Genomic DNA, 26,321 nt, shown 5'->3' with positions numbered 1-26,321 from the left:
ATTTATCAAGCCAGTATGCAGTAATCTCTCAAGCTCCCTCTAGTGGCGACTGCAGGTATCTAGAATTGTATCATATAACACTATATCTATGCAGGGCATTTGGAGCTCTGTATCAGAAAAATAGATCTCTAACTGCTATAAAGATATCCGTGTGGAGTTGTTCAGACAGCACTAGTTTTTCTCAGGTGCTCAGAATAGGGTCCCAACCCAGTTGAAGGAATGGAAAGAATTGTATTCGGCACCCTCTTAGAAAGGTAAAGTGAATTTTATTTAGATTTTTTGGATTTTTTTTATCGTGATGCCAGTGGCTATTTGTGCAACGTTTCAGTCGTTAGACCTTCATTGGCCACTAGAGAGACATATACATGTAATTTAGTATAATGTAAAGATACCATAAACAAATGCAGGATGTATAGTATTAAACATTTGAAATACATTGCAAAAGGTTTGTACAAAACAGAGATATGTACAATATTGGGTAATATAAAAAAGGAAGGAACAGTATCTAGCATCATGTGACAGTGTAGGACATCAACTCGTTGTATTTTCTGTATCTAAGTTGTAGTTTAGGAAGCAAGTAGACAATGCAACATCTAGTGTATAGTAGGACATAGTATCGTATCAATCTGTCATAATATGTTGGTGAAATCTACAGGGTGACCAATGGGGCATAAGGCTGGATAGTCATAAGTATGGTGAATAATAACAAGATCCATAATAACAACAGCATAACATACCCGGGACTTTTTTCACGAAGCTGGCGCTCTGTAAATAATGGCGGCTTGCCGCTTTCAATGGCGCTAGTTATCCCTGTCCGTAGTGAATATTTTTATATACAGGGGCAGACCGCAGTGTTGCCACTCCGGTGTATGCGCCGACGTCATAGTGTGCGTTGGCGCGTGCGCAATGAAGCGCATGGCAAGATGGCCGTGCGTTCCACTAAGAGGATTAGGAAGGAGGCGTGGAACGCACATGGACGCACTGAGCATCGTCAGAGGTGGCGTTTCCTAGAAGTCGGAAGATGCAGTCTCCTATGTCGCCATGTAAGTGTGGAAATGTCGGTACGTAGAAAATTAGTGATGATGAGCGCCATGTGGATTTTACCAACATATTATGACAGATTGATACGATACTATGTCCTACTATACACTAGATTTTGCATTGTCTATACATCCTGTATTTGTTTATGGTATCTTTACATTATACTAAATTACATGTATATGTCTCTCTAGTGCCCGATGAAGGTCTAACGACCGAAACGTTGCACATATAGTCACTGGCATCACGATAAAAAAAAATCAAACAAATCTAAACAAAATTCACTTTACCTTTCTAAGAGTGTGCCGAATACAATTCTTTCCATTGCTATAAGGATATATTAAGAAATTAATCAGCAGATATGCTATTAAATCAATCAACACTGATTTTTTTCCACCCTAAAAAAGGAAAGTGGAGTGACTTTAAAGGTGTAGTACATTTGGTTCTCAGTTGAGAGTAGGGCATATTCTGTATTTTACAATGAAGTCTTATGATTGCTGTTGTTAACTTTCTTCCTACCACATACATATAGCAATGATTCTATAGGAGAATACCCCTATAAAACATGTGATGGAGCAAGTCTTGATGTTGCTGCAGGAGAATGTGGCTGGACAATGCTCCCCTGGGCAGTAACCGCTGATTGTTGGGGGTTCTAGGAGCGGGACCGGCTGTGCTCATCTGTTTTTAGAGAAAAGCTCTTCCTGCTTTTAACACCCTTTTAATTCAATAAAGTTAAAAAAAAGTATTAAAGTGGATTTGTTAAATTAATATGCGGCACAATGAAAAAGCAGCATATTACAGTTACAGGTCTGTACACCTATTATCCAAAACAGTACAAAATAATGTTGTACCGCTTGGTTAGCAATGATAAAATACAACTGAGTTATAGTTAGGAGTTTGATGTATTCATCAAGAGAGTACTCCCCCTACCCGTCTCCGCAGTGTAGGCATATACACAGCAGCCTGTCACTCACTGCGGGGAGAGGCGGGGGGAGAATTCCCTCATGTATACAGTGGACTGATAACTATAAGTCCGCTATATTCTTTTATCGCTCCTGTTACCCGAACAGCACAAATATTTTTTTTCTATTTTGGATAAAAGGAGTACGGAACTGTAGCTGTAATATACTGTCCTTCCAGAATATTTCGCTGACAGATCCACCATAAGATATTAATCAAGTCAATCAGACCCATGGGCCATTCACAATGGGAAAACATTATGCAATCAAAGTACTAACTAGAGTCACACAATAAGAAAGAAACATCTGTCAGCATCAACTCGTGGGCACTTTTTAAGTAGAAATATAGAAAAAAAAAAAATCTACAATATACAGAATATAACCAAAACAGAAAATAAACGAATAATAAAAAAAACACAAAAAAAGTAATAAAGATAGAATACAAAGATGCTGGTGTTTTCATTTGACGACTACAGAGCACTTAGTATGCACTTCAAAGCTGACCATGTATTTTAATGGGGGAAGGGGGTGATAAATTCAAAGCCTAAACTATTTTTGCCCCCCCCCCCCTCCATTTGCAACACAACAACTTGATTGTTGCAGTGAGATGGTAGCCTTCGGTCCTGTTCACATCGTCACAAGAGCAGTACAACAAGAAAGCCGAAAGCGCAGGTGCCATTGAACAACAGAGACAACTGGCGCCATTGACTTTAATGGATTCCGTCAGTTTTCCGTCAGGGTGTCTGTGTGGAAACAATAGCGCAGCATTCTGCACTATTGTTTCCGGGACTTTCGGCGGAATCTGGGACGGAGGCTCTTACAGGAGCCTTCAACACGGATGTAGATTAGGCCTTTAGGAACAAAGCTTTCTGTTAGCACATTGATTGTGTTCTTCTTTTGTTACTTTTTGCTACACCTAGTTTTTCTATGCAGGAATTGCAGCTTACCAGTTTTCACGATCTGCCAGCCTAATGAGAAAGGACTGCGGGCTTGTAAATTGTAATAGAGGATGGGACTGTGATTGTCAGCTCCAGGACTCCAGGACAAGGTGGCTGTACTTTCTGTAATTTCCTCCACAATTACCACCCCAGGTGGGCCAGGTGGACCTGTAAAATAAAACACTATGTTGAATGCATAAAATAAAAATGAATTTATATATATATATATATATATATATATATATATATATATATACATATACACACACACACACACACACACACACACACACACACACACACATATATATATAATATTATCGGCCCATACACATTATAATTTATATATAACTTTATAATCTTTATTGTTTCTGCATTTTTCCCCAGTAATGGTAAATTTTCATCCTTGTGCCATCTTCTCATGCTTCCTGTTTCATGAGTGGGTAGGACCTATACCAAGTCTGTATAGCATGTTGTGGCAGTATATTATATTTCAGAACTTTTTGTGACCATGTCAGCACATAAAGTTACATGTACTCATATGGTGGTCATCCAGACAGGACATCATTGGTTACTACACAACCTGCACTAATATTTATTTTAAAAAAATTCTAAAGTTAAAGTTATAATTATATTAGTTCCATATTATTATAGACTAGATATATGCAGTTACTGCATTAAAGTTACAGGAGGATGTCATAGGGACATGTGAGAAGTTTTGGTTGGTGAAGGTCTAGGGTGCGGAGACCCCCACCGATCGCTAAAACAAACAGGCAGAAGTGCTCCCCCAAATGCTGCGTCTCTTAGGCTGCAATTGTAGTGCCTTAAGACGAGCTTACATAGAAAATCTATGAGCGCGTTATAAGGTTAAAGAAGCGCTCATAAACTTTTTGTGAGCCCTTCTTCAGGCATACTGGGATTGCTGATTGCAGCCGAAGAGGCAAACCACTTGGGTGAGCGCTTCTGCTCATTAGTTTTAGTGGTTAGTAGGTGTATTGGCATCCGGACCCTACGATCAAAACTTCTGACATGTCCCCATGACACGTCAAAAGTTTTCTGAAACGACAGTCACTCTTTAAGTATAGAACAACTAAATGGAAAAGATCAAGGTGATGACCTGCAAGGCGATAGATAAAAACATAGAACTCAATTAGAAGTCTGCGTAAACTAACAGAAGACAGGCAAGCTGGAGAAACACTATACCTATGGTCACCAGTAGTCAGAACTAGTTTGTCATATCTTAAAGGGGTTCTCTACTTTGGTCAATCCCTATTTTTTACAAAGGGTGCCCTAACAATATGCTGATCAAAGGTTACCCTAATGCTTAGACCCCTAGCGATCAGCTGTAATTCATGAGAAAAACAAGTAGCTAGTGTCCCTACAGCACCACCAAAGGGAAAATGAAGTATTACACTGTTCACTCTGAAATCTAGAGAGAGAGAGAGAGAGAGAGAGAGAGAGAGAGAGAGAAAGAGAGAAAGAGAGAAAGAGAGAAAGAGAGAAAGAGAGAGAGAGAGAGAGAAAGAGAGAAAGAGAGAAAGAGAGAAAGAGAGAAAGAGAGAAAGAGAGAAAGAGAGAAAGAGAGAAAGAGAGAAAGAGAGAAAGAGAGAAAGAGAGAAAGAGAGAAAGAGTGATGGAGGTTCTGAATAGCAGATTTTACTCTATTTACTCATAATTTCCTTCAAATGTATTTAAAAATGGATTTTCCAACCGGACCAAACTTTTAAAAGTCAAGTGACATTTATGATTCATTATGGGGACTTCACATATATTATATGTTGACAATCAAATTTCCGAGTACTTGAAATATATAAAGAAAAGGTTGGATCGCAGGCAAAGTCTTTATGCTGTAAAAGCACTTTGGAAGGCTGAGATGTGGCAATGTATCAAGCTGTAGTCACCAGTGAAGAATTTGTGACAGGCAGTCAGGACCCGCTATGCAGATGTCATTCCTCCCATTGCTATATCATTACATTTTATTCTGGGTGGTAATCATTCATACTGTCAGCTGGATGGTTAGGCTGGAGAATCCTTTCTTCCCTGGGGCTATATTACTCCTCAGAATCACTCTCAAGCAATAGGAGAATAACCAGTTTGGGGTGAAAAATTGAATACAGAACCTTGTAAAAAATCATCTAAAAAGACATCCCTGAATGTTCTCCAATGAATTCAATTACTGTTGCAATTTTATTTTACATTCTATTTTTTTTAAGACCCTTTGACATTGCCGAAACTAAAGTTAAATATCATTTTGTTCCAAAAGAGAAAATGCCATAAAATTTAATTTGATCGGTTGCCCTTATAGTGAATGTGCAGCATTCAAAATTTTGTGCTCCAAATCCCCTACATCGGCATAGTATTATGATAAAATTCTGGCTGCTCACAGGGGCCACTAGAGGGAGCTAATGAGCTAACTGCATACTGTTTTACTATTGATTTCAATGTATAAGCAGTATGCAGTTATCGCCTAGGTTCTATGACTGATGCAGGACTTGGAGCTCTGTATCAGAAAAATAGAGATCTAATGGCTGTAAATATATTTGATTAAATCGAATTTTGGACCCGTTTAGATAAAAAAAAATGTTGTGGATATTCGTTTTAAAGATCTATTCCAGTCACTCTTGATATTAAATGGGTTTTCCGAGAGCCCAAAAAATTGCCTAAAGGCCGGAAATGTGATAAAATAACAAAAGGAAAATTACTTACATGGAATATCCCCCGCTGCTCCAGCTGCACTGCTCCGGTGGTCCCGCTAGTCTTTGTAAGATGTCCTACAGTGATGAAGTGCCAACAACCCGCATGTGACCGCTGAATCACCGTTTTTAGGCCAGTGATTAGCTACAGTGATTATGTACAGATAATCGTCACATCCTCTCTGCCGGACAGCTAAGAAAGACCGGCGGTAAAACCGCACCATTTCCTGCGGTTTTTACTGCAGAAAATGGTGCGGATTTTGCGGCGTTTTTTTTTTCAATGCTGGGAGATGGTGACATCTCATCTGAAAAACGCAGCAATTCAGTCCACTTTCCGCAGCAGGAATTGACAAGCTGTGGTACGAAAAATACGCACCGCAGGTCAATTTCTGTACGGAATTTTTACGCAGCGTGCTGATGAGATTTTTTAAGTGTCACCCACTTTTCTGCTACTGTATACTGCTGCGTATTTTCCGTCCGCAATGCCGGATGTAAAATACGCAGCGATTCCACTACGTGTGGACGAGCCCTTACATTACCAGGTGAGTGATGTTTCTTTTGTTATTTTATTACAATCCCTGCATTTAGGCAATATTTTTTAGATCTCGGAAAACCCCTTTAAGGTCATAGATACAGTGAGCATCCTAATATTAATGGTAATTTAATTAAAAAATAGGTTTCAACATTTATTTATTTTTTTTCATTTTAAATTTCTCTCCCACAAAGACTTTGGATTACCTTAATTTAAAGGAACACTCCAGGCAAAACTGATACATTGTGTCGTGCATGGGCTTTACACCAGGCATAATACTGTGTATCACTTTTACCTGAAGTGTTGTCGCGCCCTTTGGCGTATTGCACTCAAGGAGTGGGGGAAGGGAAGTGACAACTATTTAAACATATTTCTGCTACGGAAAGAATTGTAAGTTGTAATTCCCAAGCCTCTATTTGGACCATTTATGGACAGCAATAGTGTTTTGTTTTTGTATTATTAGAAACACACAATATCACATATAATATCTCTATGATCATATTATCTGCTTTCTTTAATTTTTTTAATTATTTTGTTTTCTTTTTTAAAATCTTATCTTTCAAAAGTGACACCATGACATATTAGGTATGGCAGGGGATTAGAGGATTTATCTTAAAGGGGTTGCCCACATTCTGAGAACTGATGACCTATACGGCAGCTCGGCATGGACATCCGGTGCACAGAGGCACCGGACCAGCTGATCTGGACCTCCACAGATCATGTACTGATTATCTATCCTGCGGATAGGTCATCAGTTGTCAGAAGATGAAAACCCATTTAAGTCTGAAACACACCTTCTCATCATCAGTCTGTTGGTCTGTCCCTCCCCCATTCTTTACACTGCATCTCTGCCTGTTCAGATTGCCTGCTTAGTATATGCACAATCCTGCCACCAGCTCACCGGGACGCCAGCATTTGTTGAAATGATTTTCCTTATAGCAAGGACAGGATGATCATAAACTTCCAGCAACTAAGCCGCCAGTGGGAAAAAGACTATCAATCAGTTTTTACACACACACACACACACACACACACACACACACACCCCCCCCCAAGGAAAAAAAAGGGGTCTCATTCTTTTACAGAAACAGCGCCACGTTTGTTCATAGGTTGTGTCTGGTATTGCACTAGTCACTTAAAAGGAGCTGAACTGCAATACCAAACACAGCCCAAGTAGAGGCATGGCGCTGTTCCTGAAAAAAGTAGACACTTTTTTATATTCTTGGACAAATCCTTTAATTTTCATCAGGACTTAATATGTAGCACACATTTCACATGTCCTGCACCTGAACTCATTGTCAACCCTTTCTGAAAAAAGCACTTGCATGACTTGCTAATAAGAGTAGAGAAAGGGTAGTGACAACTATTCTGAGCACATTTCTGCCCCAAAAAGTGGTTGTCAATGGTTGTAAAGTATACCAGATAAAATCAACTACAATTTCTTTACTCTACTGCCCCCTATGTAAAAAAAAAAACAGGGGAAAAAAATATTCACATCTGAATAAAATTGCTAAAATATTTGCAACTTGTCTTGATTTGATTTCTCCAAACCCTGAGTCATATCACTTGCCTTTTACTTTTCTATAAGCAACCACAAAAAAAAAAAAAACCCCAGTAAATTACTTTTCCCTGCTCCCAATATGCTGAGCTATAAAAAGTATCAAAATGCTAGAAAAAATTCGACCACATTCAGAATCTGTCAGCGCGTTCACCATTGTGATTGCCAGTGCATGGTACTTATCTTCATTATGTACCTTTAAATTGCATTCCCTTCTGTTTTATACTGAGAAATTGCAATTTATGATTAAAACCTCCATCCATAGAGAAGGGTTGCGGACTATTTGCCGGCACCATAGAAATAATGCAATGCCTTTTATGATAATGCATCATCATCACAACAGAAAATAGATGTAAGTGCATCTGATTTTCTGGTAAATCAAGCAAGACGTTTACCATGATAACATAGGCCCGTTGTGCGGCGCTCAGTCGGCTGAGCAGAAGGTTATAACACAGTGAATGGGCAGCATTTTGAAGATTAACTTGCGTTCTGGCAGAGGGAACACGGTCTAAGCACTATTTCCTTGCTGACTTTCTATTTTGCTTTCTTTTTAGTGTTACTCTGTTGCTAAGAGTCCTTACATTTTAATTAATGAGCCGCTCATTTCTGGGTACATTTTATAAAAAAAAAAAATGACTGCGCAAATCTATTCTTTGTTCTGTAACAGCGAAAAAAAAAAGCCATAAGGAAAATTGCTCCGATCTGACAAGAAGTAACACAACCGGTTCAGGAACCGGCACCATTTAGCCCTTTTTATCACGTGTTATGGCTCATGCACCCAATTTTTTTACGGATAGCACACTGGCCCATTCATTTCTAGGGGGCCATGCACACATCCGTTTTTTTTTTTTGTGGTCCCGTGTGTTCGTTCAACCGGTTATAGAACAGCTCCTATTCCTGTCCATTTTTGCGGATCTGTCTTGACCATTCTATTCATTGGTCCGTTAAAAATACAGACCGCACACGGAAGCCATCCGTGTGCGGTCAATGTTTTGCGGCCGTATAAAAAGTCACGGATGTGGGCATGAGTCCTTAGGCCCCATGCACACGACCGTAGAATTTGCCCGCAATTACGGACGCATTAATTTTCTATTGACCACGGACACCTTCCTGTGTATTTGCAGGAAGGTGTCCGGGCCGTAGAAAGCCTCTGCAATAGACAGGACATGTCCTATCTTTTGCTTTTTACGGACCGTGCTCCCATAGTTTATATGGTGGCACAGGCCGAAAATGTGTGTTGTAGTCCGTCGCCGGCCATGCTCCGTAATCAGGGACCGTGATTACGGGCACGGGGTCTTAGTTAAACGGCTATAATGTTTTTATTTGTTGGGGTAGCAATATGAATTTTGTGATATTTTTGTAAACAATGCAGGTTTAATTTTTCCTATCATTTTTATACACATCATTTTTGCTTTTTTTTATCATTTTTAGATTATAGTTTGAAAAAAAAATAGTAAAAAATATGCTGATTTTTACTTTTTAGCTAATTTTTTCTGATAATATAGTGTTGCCCTAAAATAGACTTTATATTTGTGATTGTCATTGTCTACCATAAATTTGGAATATTACTTGTTTATTTTGGGGTAATTGGGTCAGGGCTAGCAATACAACAGTGATTGGCGACGGGACCTTATATGGGGAGGTTTATATGTAATTTTTTAATTCATTTCAATTTCTTTGTTTTTTTACTTTTTTTTTTATTTTTTTATTATTATTATTATGGCATGTCTGTCAAAGGTCATAAAAGACCTTTGGGGAACTTTATTATAAAAAATTTTTTTTTTCACTATCATTTCCCAGGGAAATCAGTCCTCTTATAGTGACTATTGTCACTATTAGGGCTGTGCTGGGTCTAGATCACATCGTTTGCATTGTCTGAACTTATGTCCTTTGTCTTTATTGTTCTTCTTTAAAGGGGTTTTCTCATCTCAACAAGCCCTTTTAACATGCCCTATTAAGAACTGTGGATGTAATATCGGGGTTCCCCCATTTAGGACCTCTATGAGCCAGAGTAGAGAGCCACTAACACGCTGTGTCTCTTGCTCAGCAAGCCCCGCTCTATTTATGTATTACACGGACAGTCATTCATTTTACTGGTCGTATGTAATACTACATTTCTCCTGTAGTGGCCGCTGCAGGGAAAAAGGGCAGCTGAAGGCAACTTGCCTGCACAAAAACAATATAGCGGGGAACTCGGGAGCCAGACTCATGGCGTCTCACGTATAAAAGGGGATGTTTGTGATGCGACAACCCCTTTAATTTGTTTCTAATAAATGTATTTGCATTATTAGTTCTCAGAAGAAGCTGGTGGAGCTACAAGCTGATAATATTTTAGAAGTCGTTATAAAAATCTAAATATATTTAATCACAATATTTCAGAAAAAATGTACAAAAAATTCTAAACCTGTTTTCTTTCTTACTGGCCTGGATGACTCAACACTGATCAAGAGTGTGTTTAATATTTATAAGCTTCCTCCAATGTAAATCCTGGGGAGAAGTGCAGCATAACACAGTGATGATTAATAATAAATGCCACCAGCACATTAATTCCTACACATCATCATGATGCCTGGCATGACAATCCAATTTAGCTTCATTTCAGTCATACAGGATCAAACAAATTAAGTTATGAGGTTTGTATACTGCTTTTATTTTCCAGATTGTATATGCTGAGTGACCACAGACAGATGCCATGGAGAGTGTGATAGAACAATTCTATCTATCTATCTCATATCTATCTTTTTTACAGCCCCCCTGTAGATAACGCCATAAAGTCCCCCCTGTAGATAACGCCATACAGCCCCCCTGTAGATATCTACAATGGGGGCTGTATGGCGTTATCTACAGGGGGGGCTGCATGGCGCCATCTACAGAGGAGGCTGTATGTCGCCATCTACAGAGGGGGCTGTATGGCGCCATCTACAGAGGGGGCTGTATGGCGCCATCTACAGGAGGGGCTATATGGCGTTATCTACAGGAGGGGCTGTATGGCATTATCTACAGGAGGGGCTGTATGGCGTTATCTACAGGAGGGGCTGTATGGCGTTATCTACAGGAGGGGCTGTATGGCGTTATCTACAGGAGGGGCTGTATGGCGTTATCTACAGGAGGGGCTGTATGGCGTTATCTACAGGGGGGACTGTATGGCGCTATCCAGAGGGGGCTGTATGGCGCTATCTACAGAGGGGGCTTTATGGCGCTATCTACAGAGGGGGCTGTATGGCGTTATCTACAGAGGGGGCTGTATGGCGTTATCTACAGAGGGGGCTGTATGGCGTTATCTACAGAGGGGGCTGTATGGCGTTATCTACAGGGGGGCTGTATGGAGTTATCTACAGGGGGGCTGTATGGCGTTATCTACAGGGGGGACTGTATGGCGTTATCTACAGGAGGGGCTGTATGGCGTTATCTACAGGAGGTGCTGTATGGCGTTATCTACAGGAGGGGCTGTATGGCGTTATCTACAGGAGGGGCTGTATGGCGTTATCTACAGGGGGCTGTATGGCGCTATCCAGAGGGGGCTGTATGGCGCTATCTACAGAGGGGGCTTTATGGCGTTATCTACAGAGGGGGCTGTATGGCGTTATCTACAGAGGGGGCTGTATGGCGTTATCTACAGAGGGGGCTGTATGGCGTTATCTACAGAGGGGGCTGTATGGCGTTATCTACAAGGGTGACTGTATGGCGTTATCTACAGGGAGGACTGTATGGCGTTATCTACAGGGGGACTGTATGGCGTTATCTACAGGGGGGACTGTATGGCGTTATCTACAGGGGGGACTGTATGACGTTATCTACAGGGGGGACTGTATGACGTTATCTACAGGGGGGACTGTATGACGTTATCTACAGGGGGGACTGTATGACGTTATCTACAGGGGGGACTGTATGACGTTATCTACAGGGGGGACTGTATGGCGTTATCTACAGGGGGGACTGTATGGCGTTATCTACAGGGGGGACTGTATGGCGTTATCTACAAGGGGGACTGTATGGCGTTATCTACAGGGGGTCTGTATGGCGTTATCTACAGGGGGTCTGTATGGCGTTATCTACAGGGGGTCTGTATGGCGTTATCTACAGGGGGTCTGTATGGCGTTATCTACAGGGGGTCTGTATGGCGTTATCTACAGGGGGTCTGTATGGCGTTATCTACAGGGGGTCTGTATGGCGTTATCTACAGGGGGTCTGTATGGCGTTATCTACAGGGGGGCTGTATGGCGTTATCTACAGGGGGGCTGTATGGCGTTATCTACAGGGGGGCTGTATGGCGTTATCTACAGGGGGGCTGTATGGCGTTATCTACAGGGGGGCTGTATGGCGTTATCTACAGGGGGGCTGTATGGCGTTATCTACAGGGGGGCTGTATGGCGTTATCTACAGGGGGTCTGTATGGCGTTATCTACAGGGGGTCTGTATGGCGTTATCTACAGGGGGTCTGTATGGCGTTATCTACAGGGGGTCTGTATGGCGTTCCCTACAGGGGGTCTGTATGGCGTTCCCTACAGGGGGTCTGTATGGCGTTCCCTACAGGGGGGTCTGTAGGGAACGCCATACAGCCCCCCCTGTAGGGAACGCCATACAGCCCCCCCTGTAGGGAACGCCATACAGCCCCCCCTGTAGGGAACGCCATACAGCCCCCCTGTAGGGAACGCCATACAGCCCCCCTGTAGGGAACGCCATACAGCCCCCCTGTAGGGAACGCCATACAGCCCCCCCCTTTAGGGAACGCCATATAGCCCCTCCCCTTTAGGGAACGCCATACAGCGTGCCCAACCCCCCCCAAAAATGCGACCTACAGTGTGAAAAGACAAAAGACATGTATCCCCTATCCACAGGATAGGGGATACATGTGTGATCGCTGGCAGCGATAGGGAGAACGGGGGACCGAAAGTTCCCCAAGTTCTCCATGACTAACCTCTGACTTCCGACGTCTGCGCAGCTCAATAAAAATGAAAGGAGCGCTGGTCACGCATGCGCACAAGCGCGACCGGCGCTCCATTAATTTCTACGGAGCTGCCGACACAGACCCCGGAAGTCCGAGGTTTGTGATGGAGAACTTCAGGGGACTTTCAGTCCCTCGTTCTCCCTATCAATGCCAGCGATCACACATGTATCCCCTGTCCTGTGGAGATCCTGTGGAGATCCTGTGGAGAGGGGATACATGTCTTTTGTTTAATGGCAGAGCGGGGAGATACCTCCCTGCTCTGCCGTAGTGTTCAGTGGCGTCCCGCTGTAGCAGCCGTAGCGGCTGTTAGCGGAGCCTCCGGCCATGGTGGGGGCCCGTGCCGGCGGGCGACACGGGCCCCCTCATGCCGCGGGTCCCGTAGCAGCCGCTACGGCTGCTATAGCGGTAGTTACGCCACTGTATCTATCTATCTATCTAATATCTATCTATCTATCTATCTAATATCTATCTATCTAATATCTATCTATCTAATATCTATCTATCTATCTAGTTGACGGGCCGCATTACATTTAAATTTGATACAATACAAAATTATTGTTAATCAATTAGTTATTTGAGCTACTATAACAACAATACTACATTACTATAATACTACATTACTATAATACTACATTACTATAACAATACTACATTACTATAATACTACATTACTATAACAATACTACATTACTATAATAATACCACATGACTAATACTACATTACTATAATACTACATTACTATAACAATATTACATTACTATAATACTACATTACTATAATAATACTACATTACTATAACAATACCACATTACTATAATACTACATTACTATAACAATATTACATTACTATAATACTACATTACTATAACAATACTACATTACTATAATACTACATTACTATAATACTACATTACTATAACAATACTACATTACTATAATACTACATTACTATAATACTACTATATTACTATAATACTACATTACTATAATAATACCACATTACTGTAATACTACATTACTATAATAATACTACATTACTATAACAATACTACATTGCTATAACAATACTACATTACTATAATACTACATTACTATAACAATACTACATTACTATAACAATACTACATTACTATAATACTACTATATTACTATAATACTACATTACTATAATAATACCACATTACTGTAATACTACATTACTATAATAATACTACATTACTATAACAATACTACATTACTATAACAATATTACATTACTATAATACTACATTACTATAACAATACTACATTACTATAATACTACATTACTATAACAATACTACATTACTATAATACTACATTACTATAACAATACTACATTACTATAATACTACATTACTATAATAATACTACACTGCTATAACACTACATTACAATAACAATACTACATTACTATAATACTACTATATTACTATAATACTACATTACTATAACAATATTACATTACTATAATACTACTTTACAATAACAATACTACATTACTATAATACTACATTACTATAAGGGTATGTGCACACGTAGTGACCAAAAACGTCTGAAAATCCAGAGCTGTTTTCAAGGGAAAACAGACCCTGCTTTTCAGACGTTTTTTGACCAACTCGCATTTTTCGCGGCGTTTTTTTACGTCCGTTTTTGGAGCTCTTTTCATTGGAGTCTGAGAAAACGGCTCCAAAAACGTCAAAAGAAGTGTCCTGCACTTCTTTTGACGAGGCTGTATTTTTACGGGTCGTCGTTTGACAGCTGTCAAACGACGACGCGTAAATAACAGGTCGTCTGCACAGTACGTCGGCAAACCCATTCAAATGAATGGGCAGATGTTTGCCGACGTATTGTAGCCCTATTTTCAGACGTAAAACGAGGCATAATACGCCTCGTTTACGTCTGAAAATAGTTCGTTTGAACCCAGCCTAATACTACATTACTATAACAATACTACATTACTATAATACTACATTACTATAACAATACTACATTACTATAATAATACTACATTACTATAATAATACTACATTACTATAACAATATTACATTACTATAACAATAACAATACTACATTACTATAACAATACTACATTACTATAATAATACTACATTACTATAATAATACTACATTACTAGAATAATACCGTTCTGTTTAAACTTACTGGAAATTTGCAAGTTTACTCCATGTGTATTTCATCAATCCAGTTTTCCAGTTTAAGTGTTGCTAAATGCAGTCCGGCGGCTCAGTTGGCAGCGTTTGGCAGACACAAGAATGTCAAGATTGGGCAGCCCCTTCTTAGATAGTGCCACAGTGCCCTCAGTAGATAATGCCACAGTGCCCTCTGTAGATAATGCCACACACCCCTAGATAATGCCACAATGCCCACTGTAGATAGTGCCACAGTGCCCTCTGTAGATAATGCCACACACCCCTTGTAGATAGTGCAACACACAACCCTTATAGATAGTGCCACACACACACACACACACACACACACACACACACACACACACACACACACACACACACACACACACACACACACACACACACACACACACACACACACACACACACACACACACACACACACACACACACCCCCTGTAGATAGCTCCATTGGGGCTCCCTTTAGACAGTGACTTCAGGGGATCCTCCTGGACTGGAATGTGATGTCACGGGCAACCCCAGAGCAGGAGTCCTGGGTAGAGTGCTACTAGTAATCCACCTGACTCCAGCTCTGCTCCTGAAATCACTGTCCATATATGGACAGTGATGTCAGTGGAAACCCCAGAGCCGGAGTCCCAGAGCAGAGCTCTAGTATAGGCTCTGCTTCCGAACTCTGGGGAGTGATATCAGGGGCTTGCCCAGAGCCGGAGTCCCGGGCACTCTTCATGGGACTCCAGCTCAGCTCCTGACATCACTGACCATATATGGACAGTGATGTTAGGGGTTTTCCCAGATCCGGTGTCCCAGAGCAGAGCGCTACTAGCAATATTAGACTCAGCCTATGAACAAGTGTGGTGCTGTTCCATCCCTTTAAGAACTGGATAGAATAATGCTATTTTTTACATTAAAGCCAGAGCAACATATCAACAAAAATATATTATGTGCACTTATGGCTATCACATTACTTATTAGGGTTCTCAACATGTCATATGTAGTAAATCAACATGTAGCATTTTCTTCTGACAGGAGATAAGACTTTGGAAACCAATGTGTTACCTCCTTGTTCCTTCGGAGTATAAAAACCTGAAACAGTGTCACGACCTCCTTCATCACTAATAACCGTCTCCAATGTACTAAGGGAAGGTAGGAAGCTGGCGGAGTGCAGCAGAATAAGGAAAGGATAATTGGGCAGGATACTCTATGTAAAGAACCAGAACTCTTCCAGAAAGAGTAGAGAACTAAAATAGAAACGTGACGATAAATACAGTTTTTAGGCTAATATATTATTTTTCATATAATTGTTCTTTTAACCCCTTAATGGCCAGGATTGTTTGGTCCTTAAAGGGGTTGTTTAGTTTTAGCAAATTAATGTTATTTTTTGTATAATTAAAAATGATACAATTTTCCAATATACTTTTTGTATTAATTCCTCATGTTTTGTTTTTTTAAGATCTCTGCTTGTTTACTTCCAGTGGTTACAATTCTGTCCATGGTCATGTGATAGACACACAGGTGTACAGCTCGTTACAGTTACAGTATGTGTAACGATCCCAGCACCTGTGTGTCCATCACATGACCATGAACAGAATTTCATCCACTGGAAGTAAACAATGAATGTTCCTACTGAATAACAACAAGCAGAGATCTTGAAAACCATGAGGAATTAATACAGAAAGTATATTGGATAATTATTGTTGAATTTTTCAAAAAATAACATTAATTTGTTGAAATTGAAACAACACCTTTAACCGGTTCAGGACCAGCACCATATAGCCATTTTTAGCAAGCGTTGGTTTAAGGGCTATAACATTTTTATTTGTTGCGCTAGTGACGTGATTGTTGTGACGTGATTCTTGTGACATTGTTGTGGACAATGCAGGATTCTTTTTCTATGCATCCTTTTTCTATTTTAGAATTTTTAGGCTTATGGTTTGAAAATAGTAAAAAAATATGCTTTTTATTTTTTCTGGGCGTAACAGAGTTTTACCATAGAATAGACCGTTTATTTGTGATCGCCATTGTCTACCATAAACTTTGATATATTACATGAATATTTTAGTGTAGTTGGGCTAGTTACGACAACGATTGGCGGGGGAGCGTCTTTTTTAGGTGTGTATTTATTATGATTATTTGCGCCTTATTTTACTTTTACTTTTATTTTTTCATTACTCTGGCTTATCCCTCAAAAGGTCAGAAAAGATCATTTTTATTTAGTACAAGAAAACAGAGAAGACAGAAGTGGTAAAAAACACTTCTATCTTCTCTCCAGGGACATTTGGCTGCCCAATCGCCTATGGCGCGGTTTTAAGGACCTCGATCGCCCAGCTTATAATTACCGTGGGCAGTCGCAAACCAGTTAACGACCAGCTATTGTACATGCTTAGGGTTTTGCCTCTCTGCATTTCATTAATTTTTTTTAAAAATGTCAGTGATGTTACTATATGAGGCCTAGTTTTATGCAGGATAATTATTTTTTCTTTGGCGTAGTTCAGGGGTACATAAATTATTGTTCAATTTACATGATTCTTTTTTTTACTTAGCAAATATTTTCAACAATGTTTATTTGTTTATTTTTTATATTGTTTTAGTTTGACACAGAACAAGGCTTCGTTCACATCTGCATCGGGGGTTCCGTTCATTGGTTCAGTCAGGCCTTTCCGTCAGGGGAACCCATGAACGGAAACCAAACGGAAAACCATAGCTTTCCGTTTGCATTGCATTACCATTGATTTCAAGGTTTCCGTTTTTTTGGCAGAATCAATAGCGCAGTTGACTATTACTATTACACAACTTTTTTTTAAACTTATAATGTATTATCATACTCCTGTATCCTATGTAAACACTATGACACAGACTACTGTTAGAGCAACACCTAGTGGAACCTAACAGGCTTATTGAAAAGACTCTATGATCGGGTGACCCCTTAGAATCCGATCATTGGGAAACTCGATGGCTCATTCGAAGCGGGGAGTCCCCATTGATCACACCGCGTTCACGTGGCCATCAAAGGGTTACTCGCGGTACAGCAGGAGGCTGCTCTTTGAACAGGACTTATTAACAACAGTCTTTTTCCTAGATCAGGAGCGCACAGTGAAGACGTCACTGTAGACTGAGGACCTGCCCCACCTCAGAGAAAAGACAGTAGTGCAGAGAAGGACTGAAGGGGGTGCCGATGCCAACCAATTAAGTCACATCTTTTTAGAATTTTCTTCATTTATTTCTAGTTGTGCTTTATAATTTTACAGTAATAAGACATTATGTAAGCGACCTTATTTTTGTAAATAAAGGGCAGCTACTCAGGGCTACATGTGGATATTAGGCCGTCATGTGGCTCCCCTCGATATCAACCCGTCAAATCCTATTGTTTTAAACAAGAAAATCTAATTGGTTGGCAATAAATCGGAATTTTAATGGCTAGTATATTCTTCAAATTTGACTTAAATTAGTCATTTACTTTATACAATCTCTTTTTGTTAGAAAGGTCCTTCAAAAATAAGTAGATAACAGTGTGTCCTCTAATCCGTGGCTGATCCCAGCAGCAAGTGCAAAATTTCTCTGCAGCGCCACCACGGGAAAAATGAAGCACTACACTCTCTGCCAATTGCAATCAATGTTGGAGGCCCAGAACAAGGTATCCACTTTAATAAAGCAAAAAGGATAATTGGGGGCTATTCTTTACCCTTTTTGAGCCTTTTCAGTCCAAGATGGAGATATCGCCCATAGCAACCAATAAGCGATTTTTTTTATTTTATTTCTTATGTGCAATTGATAGCTTGCTTGTCACAGTCAATGGCATCGTTTTTGCCGTAATCCTTATATGTGATCCCATAATGTTCTTTTCTGCCTACAGTACCCAGACTACAAATGAGGATGTCATCAAGGTTAACAAACTCTCAAAAGTAAAGAAACAGTACAATGGGACAATACGCTTGGTTAAATGATGGATTGACTTCAGCAGGATAGTATGTTCCATCTACATGTAATCAGTGATCTTTGACCTTGTATTTTTTTTTCTCCAGGAGTAAGCTAGATGGAAAGTTCTCCGCACTATCTATGATAAATATGTAGGTTACGTGGCTCAGATAAAGTGGAGGTGACAGATTATCTACTGCAGAATTGATTTTGCACGCCAAGTGAAGTATATTAATAAAATCTGTGTTCTCGTTGTCATCTGGGGAATAATGATAAAAAACTATATATATTTAAAAAAAAAAGGGAACAATATATTGAATTTAAACAGATTGGGTTCCTGTCACTTTTTGTGATTAATGCCATTTTCCGTTATCAAAATCAATCCAAACATGTAAGCGATACTGCGCTGCTGATATGGAAATGTTGAATATAATCTATATACAATGAGTGGGCTAATTTACTATTACTGGTCTTTCTCATTGACTGGTTCCACATATTTTATCATTTGGAATTTAAAATCTTGAAAATAGTATAGTTTATAAAAAGTGGTGTGTTTTAAAGGGCATTTTGCCAGTATTTGATAATGTGAGAGCTTTACAGCCATAGGAATAGGTCTGAGACAAGACACTGAGTTTCTGCTTCTCTTTGCCTCTCTCCTAGCAGGAAACCCCAGCAAAATCTTCAGCACAAACCGGCTGCTGAATTTGGAACTCATAAGCTGTATTACTGGTTTTTCTCTTTCTCTCTTTTCCAGCAGGAAAACCCAGCACTAGCTTCATCATGAGTCATGAGTCCAGGCACTGATGTTCTGGTTTATAGCTGTGCCTCTCTCGCATAAGTAAATCCCAGAACATTATTCACTAAAGCTTAAAAAACTCATTAGTATGAATTGGGTCAACACTGTGCTGACAAAAAAGATAGTTTGGGCTTTGATTCACAGGGGCAGGTTTCCAATCATTTCTCAAAAAAATTATCGAACAACTTTTCCTCTAAAAAGGTTACAAAGGATTAGTTTTAGGGCGGGTTCACACATGGCGGATTTTCACTTAAATTCCGCTGCGGACACTCCGCAGCGTTAATCCGCAGCGGAGCCGTTTCTCCATTGACTTTCACTTTAATTTCGCAGTGTTCGTTTACACGATGCGTACAATTCCGCTGCGGAGCATAGGCTGCGGAGCGGAATGTGGTGTCCGCAGCATGCTCTGTCTGTTGCGGAGCAGTGGCGGACTGGTTGCGGACTCATGGCGGAATTTCTCCATTGACTTCAATGGAGATTCTAAGTTCCGCAATGAAGTCCGCAGCTGTCATGCACATGTTATGTGTGGTGCGGAGCGTATTGGTTTTTTAACATGACATTTCTTCATTCTGGCTGGACCTATGTATTTCTAGGTCTACAGCCAGACTGAGGAAGTCAATGGGGCTCCCGTAATGACGGGAGCGTTGCTAGGAGACGTCAGTAAATAGTCACTGTCCAGGGTGCTGAAAGAGTTAAGCGATCGGCAGTAACTGTTTCTGCACCCGGGACAGTGACTACCGATCCCAATATACATGTATCTGTAAAAAAACATATAAGTTCATACTTACCGAGAACTCCCTGTTTCTGTCTCCAGTCCGGCCTCCCAGGATGACGTTTCAGTGGAAGTGACGGCTGCAGCCAATCACAGGCCAAGCACAGGCTGCAGCGGTCACATGGACTGGCGCGTCATCCAGGGAGGTCGGGCTGGATGCCGAAGGAGGGACGCGTCATCAAGACAACGGGCGGTAAGTATGAATTTCTTTTACTTTCACTAGGGAAAGTGCTGTCCCTTCTCTCTATCCTGCACTGATAGGGAGAAGGGAAGCACTTTTCCTGCAGTCCGCAGCGGCCAGTCCGCATCAATTTTCTGCACATTTTGTGCAGATCCGCAGCCGTAATCCGCAACCCGGATTAGGTGCGGCATTGATGCGGACAGTTGCGGAGGAATTCCGCCATGTGTGGTCATGCCCTTAAGCAGAAACATTGCTAGTACATAACATAATGGTTGAAAATATTTTACAAGCTTTTCTATGCTCCTAGATGCTACTTCATGGAATGAGAACTCCTAGGCAGAAGACATGACCAATTTAGATAAGTTACAATTAGGGCCAAAGTAAAGACTATCAATCTATGGCCACATAGGCTAGGTAAGTTCTGAGCCCCCCCCCCATCCTCCCGTGGACTATTATGACTGTTTTAGTGATTTACATATAATGCCTAGACAGAATAGCTGTCACAGGCTTCTTTCAAGCTACCGTTAGTATACGTTTACCTCTCTTCCGTCAGAGGAAGAGAGGATCGAAAGATTAAACAGAAAGCAATGGCTCCGTTAGACTTACCATTGATTCCAATGGTAATTCATTTGTTTCAGTTGCTTTCCGTTTGTCTCCGTTCGCTCGGTCTCTGGGTTTTTTTTTTTCACGGAAACAAAAGTTCTGCAGGCTGCACTTTTGCTTCCGTCAAAAAGAAACGGAAAAATAGTGAACGGAGACAAACTGAAAATTCTAACAGAACTGTTGCTTTCTGTTTAATCTTTCAATCCCCTCTTCCTCTGACGGAAGAGAGGTAATCGTATACTAACGGTAGTGTGAACTTTGCCTTATCTAATCACTTACCTATCCTCCATCAGAGGAAGAGTGGATTGAAAGATTAACGTCCACACATATATGGCATCACCATACCCGAGAGGACCCGCTTCAGCTTATGCGCCATGGCATCCGCAAGGAATTACGGTAAAAAAAAACACACCAAATTGTGATGCAGTTTTTAATTTGGAATGTCCACTGTGGAAAACTGCACGTTAAAAAAAAAAAAAAAGCTTATACTTACCCTCTGACATCCTACAGCCCGGCTTCATGGGGTGACGATTCATCCCATGTGACCGCTGCAGATTGAGATTGATTTCAGCGGTCACATGATACGTCATCCCAGTAGGCCGGTCCGGATAAAGAAGCATAGAAGTCTGGGTAAGTATAAGATTTTTTTCTGATTTGTTTAAATCTCATCCACTGCAACAAAATCCTTTGCGGAAATCTGCAGTATTCGCGCTACGTGTCAACTTTCCCTGATAGCAGTTGCTCCATTTCAAAACACTTGTAAAGACATACATTTTATATGTTGGCTACCTGCAACCACCACAAGAGGGAGCTTTGGAGCTTACTGCAGATGAAGGGCAGTGAAATCTCTGAGGCGACCAACCAAAATCACCGCGAAAAATTTTCTTTTGTAGGGGTGGTCCTCTCAAAGTAGAAGGTTAATATACACAGAATCTAGGGGAATTGAAAAATTGTCACAGAAACATTTGGTCTATAGAGGGAGTAGTCTTCTCAAAGCAGTGGTCTTTGGAGAGGTTTCTCTGTACATTGAACTCAATATTAACACAGTATGCAGTAAGTCAGCGTGTTATTTGTCAAATCCATGTCTATGTAGAGGATTTGGAGCTCTGTATCAGAAAATCCCACCATACCACTATAAAGCATAGAAAATAAGATAGACATCGTAGTAGTAAAAATAATGTCATATTTGATACAATGTATGTAAGTGGATAACTAGTAATTACCGTACACTTCACTACACCCTCCGCTCTAATGCTGTAAATATGTCGTGTGTAGGTGTACGATATATTTTCTGCACAGTATGTTTCTAATGTTAGTTACTGTAGAATTCTACATCACCCAGATGGACATCTTTCTATGGAACATATTTCTAGTGATCACACAATTCAGATGGCCTTTTAATCGTTTCCTAAAATACCTTCTTTCCTAAAATACCTTCTATCCACGAACAAGGTTGAATACCAAATACCATTATGAAGCAGGTGGAGAATGAAATCGGTTTCGACAAAGACTTGTGTGTGGACATAGAAATGTATATTTTGTTTATATTTTTCCGGTGATCCGCTCACCATGGTCTGAATGCTACATGAACAAGGATGATGTCGTCCCACCACCGCCACTCATGGGCGAAGCTATGGAGCCCAAGGCTAAGTGAGCGTTCCAGTACAGAACATGTAAGAGACCAGACCATGAAGATTGCAGCAACGAAAGAGTTAAAGGCTATGTACACCTTCGATAGGGATTTTTTTTTTTCTAATAAACAGGTAATTCAGTGTGACTTTGGTGTGACTTTCTCATTTTTATTAAAAATGTATTTAACTTTTTTAAATACAGCTGCTTTGAATTCTCTATATAGAGCAGCTGTATCGTTCGATAAATCCTGTTAGATCGGCGTGACTGACGGGTTCAGTGTCAGCGGGTCCTGTGTGTCTCTGACATGCAGGATCCACCTGTTATCCATCGCATCTAAGTTATGATGTGATAAATAACTGACGGATTTAGGTCATAGCAAATGATACAGCAACTCTGGATAGAGAATACAGAACAGCTGTATCTCAAAAAGTAAAAATAATTTTTTTATAAAAACTAATTTATAAAGTTACACCAAACAAACTGATTTACCTGTTTAATAAAAAAAATGCCTTTCAAAGGTGTACATAGCCTTTAAACCTCCAATGAATTGTACCTTCCTATACACTTATACATATAGATACACTCACCCACATACACCCACATTCACACATAGATGCATGTATGTGTGGTCATTCACTTAGGGCTCATGAACACGAGCGTAAGGACATACAGTACAAACACAGCTTTCTATACAGATGCACAAACTGTGCCAATTAAGCCTTTACCTGTAACCAGGTGACATGTCAGAAGTTTGTATTGAGGGGGGTCCGAGCACTGAGACCCCCACCAATCTCTAGAACGAAGTGTGAGCTCGTGTGAGCTCTCAGCCGCTTCGTGTCTGTTTGACTTTTTCCGGAAAGCCGATGTATCGGAGTACGGGCTCACAGACTTTCTATTGAGTCCGAACACCGATACATTTATTTCTGGAAAAAGCCGAACAGACATGAAGCGGCTGAGCGCTCACACGAGCACTTCAGCTGCTTCGTTCTAGTGATTGGTGGAGGTCTCAGTGCTTGGACTCCCACCAATCCAAACTTCTGACATGTCACTATGATATGTCAGAAGTTTTTCAAACATTTAGCTACACTTTAAGGCCCTTTTACACGGTCCAATGTTTGGGCATAAGCTCGTTCATCGGCTGATTGTATCTTTTATGCTGCACTAAATATTATCGTTGTCGGCAGCACATCTCCCTGTGTAAACAGGATGATGTGCTGCTGACATGACGGAAATGTATGGGGACGAGCGATGGTAGTAATGAGCCCGTACATTACTGATCATAGCTCCTTGTGAATGGAGCAAACGAGCGCCGATCAAAGAGCTCTCTCAATCGACGCTTGTTGTTACGGCCAAAATTGGCCGGTGTAAAAGGACCCTTAGAATGTGTCTTATGGAGATAATCTTTTTCTTTCATCCTCTCACCACCTGAATAAAATACATTGTTACTAACAGAAATACGAACACACGTATAGGAACATACATACATACAGATGTAGCCAAGCTTATCTTGATTCTGTTAACTAGAAGCAGCGTGATATCACACAACAAAAGCCATTGAAAAAGTCAAGTTAAAGTTTCTTGACACTGTGTATTTAATGTGTTAAAAGTCAAGATAAAGATGGCTACATCTGTACTGTACACACACACACACACACACACACGTATATATCCACATATACACACACACAAATATTATTACATACATGCATACACATGTACACACAGGCATATACTGTACAAATGTACACACACACACATTGATGTACATATGAATAGACACATTAATACATACATACTCGCAAACATTATTACATACATGCATGCACATGTACACACATTACTACGTATATACACAATAAACACACACATGACAAAAATACACAAAGGGATTCTACAGTCTGACCTAATGCACAACCATACACATATTGATACACACATACATTATACACTCACATATACACACACGAAAACGTATATATATTGTGACAACTTGGGGACCACTTAGCTCATGGGATCGCCATCTCCCGGGTGAGATGGTTGGCACACATAAAAAGTTCACTTCAACTCCTTCAGTAAAAGGTTTAAACCAGCCGCAGCTAGCTTTATTGTCTTCACAACAGCAATCAGTGGTACAACAATAAACATACAAAATAAACCCTAGGCCGTCCAGCCTCTAACTAACACATTCAGTGTCCCTCACTATGTGACACTGAGCCTTGTGCCCAGCACCTCAAAACCTTCAGTTTTACCTCACACGGTGGTGACTCTCACAGGCTAGCATGCCTGTCTACCCCAGACTGAGAGCCCTGTGTGGACAGCACACACCTGATATAAAGAGCCGTCTCAGATGAAGCCTAACTAGGCTCATCAGACAGCCCAAGCACCAGCAGTCAGTATAGGACTCAGCTCACTGACATTGCGGCTCCAGTGCTGGACCAGGAAATTTAAGATAATAATTGCTTTGCTTTTTTATGTGTTACAAAAAATTTTTTGCCTTTTTTTTTACAGGTTCGATTGTCGCACTACGTCAATGACAGAGTTATTTTTATTCTCAATAAAATGGTTAACAAGGGTTGTGTGGTGTTTTTTTTTATTTCAATAAAATATTTTTTCTATGTCCTTGCATTTTTTTAAACTTTATTACTACCACCTTACTGATGCCCGCTGGCTGATTGACAATGTCCATTACTAAGGGCGGGGCTTAATGTTAGTCATCCAGAGGCTAACACTAACCCCCATTATTATTCAGGTACCGTCTACCACCAGGTGTGCCGGGAAGAGCCGGGTACGATCCAGTACCCGACCATCTGTAGTGGCGGTCGGGCACTGGGCCGGCAGCAGGCTGATATTATTAGGCTGGGAAAGGCCAACAATATTGGCACTTCCCACCCTGGTAATGCCAGCCTGCTGCTGCTGTGTTCTATCTGGCTGGTTATGAAAAATGGGGGGGGGGGGGTGCGGGGGATTTTTTACCATTTAAAAAAAAAAATGACGTGGGGTCCCCCCCATTTTCATAACCAGCCAGATACAACATAGCAGCAGCAGCCTGGCATTACCAGGGTGGGAAGGGCCACTGTATTTGGCCTTTCCCAGCCTAATAATACCAGCCTGCGGCCGCCCCAGTGCCCGACCATCGCTACAGATGGTCAGGTACTGGATCATACCTGGCTCTTCCCAGTACCCCTGGTGGCGGTGGGTAGCAGGGTAATAATGGGGGTTAGTGTTAGCCTCTGCATCAGCTAAAACTAAGTCCCTCCTTAGTAATGAACACTGTCATTCAGCCAGTGGCCATTACTAAAGAGGTAGAAATAAAATGTTTAAAAAATAAAAAGACATAGAAAAAATATGTTATTGAAATAAAACAAAAACACACAACCCTCGTTAACCATTTTATTTAGAATAAAAAAGTCGTTATCGAAGTAGTCCTCAAATCCGACATAGTCCAACAACCGAATCTGTAAAAAAATCACAAACACAAAAAACACCCCATTAGTAACACATGTGGTAGGCTTAGATACAGGGCCCCAGCAGATAGTAATGTTTCACTTACCCTTCTCTTCGGCTCTG

The 26,321-nt window shown here is 40.7% G+C and overlaps 1 protein-coding gene across 3 annotated transcripts in view; it reads right to left on the bottom strand.

Annotated features, from left to right (window-relative positions):
* Positions 1 to 26,321, bottom strand: part of CNTN5 (contactin 5) — a 1,298,632-nt gene that overhangs the window by 86,220 nt on the left and 1,186,091 nt on the right. For all 3 annotated transcript variants that reach the window (XM_075851517.1, XM_075851516.1, XM_075851518.1), the window contains one exon: positions 2,945 to 3,103. In XM_075851517.1, coding sequence (XP_075707632.1) covers positions 2,945 to 3,103 — 159 coding nt within the window. The remainder of the gene's footprint in view (positions 1 to 2,944; positions 3,104 to 26,321) is intronic.

This window comes from Rhinoderma darwinii, chromosome 2 (genome assembly GCF_050947455.1).
Source record: "Rhinoderma darwinii isolate aRhiDar2 chromosome 2, aRhiDar2.hap1, whole genome shotgun sequence".
NCBI lineage: Eukaryota > Metazoa > Chordata > Amphibia > Anura > Rhinodermatidae > Rhinoderma > Rhinoderma darwinii.
This window is presented reverse-complemented; position numbering and strand designations above follow the sequence as displayed.